Source organism: Lycium barbarum, chromosome 2 (assembly GCF_019175385.1).
Source record: "Lycium barbarum isolate Lr01 chromosome 2, ASM1917538v2, whole genome shotgun sequence".
Taxonomy (NCBI): Eukaryota; Viridiplantae; Streptophyta; class Magnoliopsida; order Solanales; family Solanaceae; genus Lycium; species Lycium barbarum.
In genome coordinates this window covers 133,344,401-133,350,400 of record NC_083338.1, presented here as the reverse complement: position 1 = coordinate 133,350,400, position 6,000 = coordinate 133,344,401, and the positions used below count along the sequence as shown (strand labels likewise).

Below are 6,000 nucleotides of genomic sequence, written 5' to 3'. Positions count from 1 at the left end.
AGAAGAGAGAGTGAAAAATGAGAGCGAGTTGAGGGAGAGGAAAGAGAGGGATTGAGGGAAAAGATTGATATAATGGAATAAGAGGGAGATGATTTTTGAAATAATTACCCTGGGTAATTGAAATATAAAATTTAGCTATGAGATGTAATTAAAATAAAATGTAACTACTAAATATAAATATAAATAACTTCCTAATGTTCTCTGCACGAAGTAGATTTCCTTATATAAATTAGATTTATGTTAGTTGGGATTTCGATCGTCCAATCGACGACTGTAAATTAGATCACTTAACCACGTGAATATCGAACGTTAATTTAAAAACCGATTATCTAATTCAACCGCCAAACAAAGGCGTTACAGAAATTCTAAAGAAAAGAAGAATAAGATGTCATAATCATTTTTATAACACAAGGAAGAAAAAGGGAGTAACACTCAAATAGTACCAAATTAATCGAAACACAAAGTATTAGAAGGCGAGAATAACATAGAAACACCAAATCAATCCACACTAGAGAGAATTAAAACTGGACACGAAACACATATCTTTTACAGTATTTATTTTAGGCAGTTCATAGCTGCTAGAAATTAAACAAAAATTGTAAAATATTAGTGGTGGCGGTGGTGGTGGTGATGTCCACCCTCAACTTCTTTTTGCTCTTTCTTGGCATCCTTTTTCTGATGGTGTTCATGGAATGCAAATCCAGCAGCCCCAACTGCAGCAGCTGCTGCTATTTCTTCCTCTATCCTGTGCTTGTGTGCATGCTCTTGGTCTTTCTTTGACTTGTGCTTCTCATGCTATTTTTTATTTATTTATCAAGACAACAAGAAATTGAGTAAGAAATTGACGAAAACTGTAGCTCAATCAAGATAAAGAGGTAAACTTCTTAATTTATGGAGCATAGTGCACTGTCAAATAAGGTATTGTACGTTTTTTTGCTAAAATCCATGTATAGAGAACAAAAATGAAGAAACTAAGAAAAAATTTGCTCCTTGTAAAGACTAAAGTGAAAAGTTATACTCCCTTATCTCAATTTTTTTGACATTTTCCTTTTTAGTGTCCCAAAAAAAAAATGTTACGTTTTTATTAGAAATATTGATTTTAAAATTCTCATTTGATAATTTAATAAAATTATTTATAGTTACACAAATGTCTAAACCTTATTTTAGATTACAAGTTTAAAGAGACTTTAAAAAAAAAAAAAAAAAAAAAAACTCCGGTGTACTATCAAACGGGCTCACATAAATTAATTAGGACGGAACGAGTAAACATTAAAATGTCATAGGCCTATGCCACTAGTTAAGATAGGAGCAAATACTTGGGTTCGATAGAATAATTCTTTGAACCTTAATTAGGCTAACTAATTAACTCCATACTACTATATATACTTACTAGTACTCGATCCGTCCCATTTTAGATTTATAACTGAGCACGGAATTTAAGAAATCAAATAAGACTGAGTCCGGAGTCAAAATGGCTTATTTTTACAGCCATTAGATAAAAATAGTATTTTTTTTTTTAGACCAAAATGGGTATTTCGTTGGTTATCCAACGAAATACCCACACAACGTACTGTTCCGATGCCGAAGATTTCTTGCATTTCGCTACATGTGTAGCGAAATGCAAGATTTTTTTTTTTTTTTTTTAATTTTCCTTTGCATTTCGTGAATCAATTCACGAAATAGGCATTTTTAATTTTTTTTTTTTTTGCAATTCGTGTAATTAAATAAACTGTTTTTTTTAGCATTTCGTGATGCAATTCACGAAATGGATTTTTTTTTATTTCGTCAAATTGCAAAAAAAAAAAAAAAAAAAACTGTTAATTTTTATTTTCCTTTGCATTTCGTGAATCAATTCACGAAATAGTTAATTTTTTTTTTTTTTGCAATTCGTGAAATTAAAACTGTTTTTTTTTTTAAATTAAAATTAAAACTTTATTTTGAATATAAATCTAATTCAATTAGATAAAAATATAGGAGAAAGAGTAGTTGTAAATTGGTGAAACTTTAAACAGTCATAACTTTGCGCTCGGATATCCGATTTATGCAAAAAAAAAAATTATTTTGCATATTTTTCCGAGATCTAGCAGCGCAAACTGCCATAGGCCGGGCCGATTTTCTAGAAAACCTCTTTTTTCCCTTCCAATTTTAATTTTCCCCCAAATTGGCGGAAATTTTTTAGTTTTCTTTACTTATATTATGATGACGCGCAATAGACTTCAACATAAAAATTTCGGAGTAATGTAGTTGTGAATGTCAATTTCACTTATGTGGTTTCAATTTTTGAAAATAAAGCTGACTAATTTTCTCAACATATAGGATAAAACTATTTTTTTATCCTATTTCGTTTTTTAATACACGAAATGCAAAAAAATAATAATTATAATTTCCTATTTCGTTGGTATATCAACGAAATACAAAAAAAAAAATTAATGAAAGAAACTGTTTTTTTTTTGTATTTCGTTGATATACCAACGAAATAGGAAATTATAATTATTATTTTTTTGCATTTCGTGTATTAAAAAACGAAATAGGATAAAAAAATAGTTTTATCCTATATGTTGAGAAAATTAGTCAGCTTTATTTTCAAAAATTGAAACCACATAAGTGAAATTGACATTCACAGCTACATTACTCCGAAATTTTTATGTTGAAGTCTATTGCACATCATCATAATATAAGTAAAGAAAACTAAAAATTTCCTGCCAATTTGGGGGAAAATTAAAATTGGAAGGGAAAAAAGAGGTTTTCTAGAAAATCGGCCCGGCCAAACCGCCTTTGCGCTGCTAGATCTCGGAAAAATATGCAAAATCAATTTTTTATTTTGCATAAATCGGATATCCGAGCGCAAAGTTATGACTGTTTAAAGTTTCACCAATTTACAACTACTCTTTCACCAATTTACAACTACTCTTTCTCCTATATTTTTATCTAATTGAATTAGATTTATATTCAAAATAAAGTTTTAATTTTAATTTCAAAAAAAAAAAAAACAGTTTTAATTTCACGAATTGCAAAAAAAAAATAAAAAAAAATTAACTATTTCGTGAATTGTTTCACGAAATGCAAAGGAAAATAAAAAAAAAAATCTTGCATTTCGTGAATCAAATCACGAAATAGGTTTTTTTTTTTTTTTTTTTTTTTTTTTGCAATTTGACGAAATAAAAAAAAATCCATTTCGTGAATTGCATCACGAAATGCTAAAAAAAAAAAACAGTTTTATTTAATTACACGAATTGCAAAAAAAAAAAAAAATTAAAAAAAAAAAATTCTTGCATTTCGCTATACATGTAGGGAAATGCAAGAAATCATCGGCACCGGAACAGTACGTTGTGTGGGTATTTCGTTGGATAACCAACGAAATACCCATTTTGGTCTAAAAAAAAAAACATACTATTTTTGTCTAATGGCTGTAAAAATAAGCCATTTTGGCTCCGGACTCAAATAAGACTTGTGACATGTAAATAAAATGTATATATGCAAAGTTTCAGATATATACCGACGTGGAAATATATGTTAGAGTTCATAATTGAGAAAAATTTACGTACCAAGGCGAAAGCACCAGCAGCAACAACACCAAATTCACCGGCTTTCTTGAGATGACTGTGGTGCTTGATTTCTTTTTCATAATCAACTGGACCACCCTCTTCCTCCTCCTTCTTGTGGTGGAACAGATGGTGATGGTGTTTCTCTTCTTCCATGGTGATTATTGTCTAAATGTGATGACTTTATGAAAGATGTCAATAGACAAGTTGTTGATGCTTTGATATTGTGATTTGTGAACGTTTTCCTAGTGCACTATTTATAGCTGATTAATTGAATAAATCGTATGGACAAGGTCCAAAAATATTAGCTGGCGTGGGTAAGGAAAAAATGTTGTGAAAGGGATTTCAATATTAATAATATTAGTCCATGGATTAGGTGGCACCTTCATCAATTCTTGTGGTATTTCTATTTGTCATCTTGTTATAGAAAATTAAGTTTGATTTCTTCTGGAAGTATTTATTATTAATTGTTTGTGTGAACGTTAGAAATTTCAATATTAATTATTTCTAACTTATTTCGAATTGAACTAAGTGAGGTTTTGACTGGTGGATGTTATCTAACTGTGAAATGTTTATAATTTCCTTAATAAAGAAGTAAGTGGAACAATTATCAAAGGAAAATGTTTTGTAGAAACACGGAGGTATGAAAATTTCCTTTCGCTTACCTAAATCAGAAAATAGAACACATGTGGTTCGGTATTTCCCTTTCAAACTTTTTTTTCCCGTGTGCATGTAGGGGCAGAATTATTCATAGACATTTCTTTTAAAGAATATCTTTATTACTTTCTTCATCTTAATTTATGTGTTTGATACTGTTTAATTAGACACAAAATTTAAGAAAGAAATGAAAACTTTGAAATTTGTAGTCTAGATTCTAAAACAATTGTGTTAGATAAATGTATGACTATAAAGCATCTCATTAAAGACTAAATAAGAAATTTAAAGTTAAATTATTTATTGTTGGTGAAAGTACAAGTACAGTTGAAAAATAAATGAAGAAAAAATAAAAGTTCTTCACGCTCTCGAAAAGAGATTCAAGCTCAGGTAGAATCGTCATTGGTCCAATAGTGACAATCGTGATGTGTTCCGACTAGGATACCACCAGTGGCGGAGCCAGGATTTTCAGTAAGGGGGTTCAAAAATATAAAGAGGTAAATATACAAGAAGCTAAGGGGGTTCAACACCTACCATATATACATAAAAAAATAATTTTAACCTTCAATATACACTGTAATTTTCTGCCGAGAGGGTTCGGATGAACCCCCTCAACTACACTTGGCTCCGCCCCTGGATACCACAACCTGATAACTGGCTCGAACTCTGGATCGGTTGTTGAGTCCAAAGCTCCACCACTAAAAATACCTTACGTCAATAGAACAATACTCTCTTTAATCTTATAGTGAATAAATTAAAGACTAAACGTTTTCCTTTTTTTTCACAATTCTTTACCAATCTCACTTTTACATGCACGCTACATATTTTTCAGACACCAACACAAGGAAGAGCGATTCCTTTTATATAAATATACAATTTATTCTATGAAGTAGATAAGCTGGTATTGGACTATTAGGTAATAAACATGTGTTAAGTAGGTTAGCGGATAAGTAATAAGGTAGATCATGAGTTCGTAAATTAATGAAATTATGCCCACTCCCTAAATCATAGGTCAGTGGTTACAAAGATATTATGATCACTTTCTAGTTTTTATGGCCGCTAAAAAGGATGAAAAGTCGCACCTTAATATTATTAATATTTTTTAATATAAAAAATTCAAAATATATCTTCGACATTTCTAAATATTGAAAGATAATACTTTTGAATTTTTTTATCAAGAATGGAAGTGTGCCACGTCAATTGAAAAAGAGGGATTACAATTTATGTGGGAAAGGAGCCTCATGAATTGAACATAAACCTATCGTTTGTGTAGGTGGCAAATTTATTCATCAACATGATGAGTCGTGAAATTACGCGATATTCGACGCTAATTCCTTAAGCTTTTGTGACTCCTTAAGCACTTTTGTTGTTACTTTTTGTGTTTTTATGTTGTTTTGTAGGAAAAGATGCCCGGAGAGCATAAAAGAGCAAAATGGATCAAAATGGACCAAAATGGAACAAAATAGAGCAAAACAAGCCAAGTAGCTGAAATGAGTGATCGGAAGATACCAAGTGAAAAGAAAGTCAAAAAGAGGTCAAACTGAACATTTTTGCAAAACTGGACAGTTTTGCAAAAACGGGACAGATTTGCAAAAACAGAAATATGGGGGCAGATTTTGACATTTTTTGGACTTGGAAAAATTGGGGGGAGCTACAAAAGAGAGGCTAGGGCAAAACATTTTCCATCTTTGGTCATTTTGCAAGTTTTGGAGGCTAGGGTTTTTCTACAACATTGGAGGAGAAGATTGGAAGCACTTCAATGAGATATTTCTTAATCCTTTCTTCAATTCCTTGTTTTGTATTG

The 6,000-nt window shown here is 30.7% G+C and overlaps 1 protein-coding gene across 1 annotated transcript; it reads right to left on the bottom strand.

Moving 5' to 3' along the window:
• Window positions 1–386: 386 nt before the first annotated feature.
• Window positions 387–3,790, bottom strand: LOC132627339 (abscisic stress-ripening protein 2-like). Its single transcript, XM_060342631.1, has 2 exons — window positions 3,546–3,790; window positions 387–795 (listed from the first exon to the last, which is right to left on the bottom strand). The coding sequence occupies exons 1-2, from the start codon at window positions 3,696–3,698 to the stop codon at window positions 607–609; spliced, it is 342 nt and encodes a 113-aa protein (XP_060198614.1). The 5' UTR covers window positions 3,699–3,790; the 3' UTR covers window positions 387–606.
• Between the last annotated feature and the right edge of the window lie 2,210 nt (window positions 3,791–6,000).

Excerpts from the sequence above, each read along its gene's own strand:
- LOC132627339 (XM_060342631.1), bottom strand. The coding sequence starts at position 3,698 with ATGGAAGAAGAGAAACACCATCACCATCTGTTCCACCACAAGAAGGAG. Across the intron at positions 796-3,545 it reads CTGCTGGTGCTTTCGCCTTG|CATGAGAAGCACAAGTCAAA; the intron begins GTACGTAAATTT and ends AATAAAAAATAG.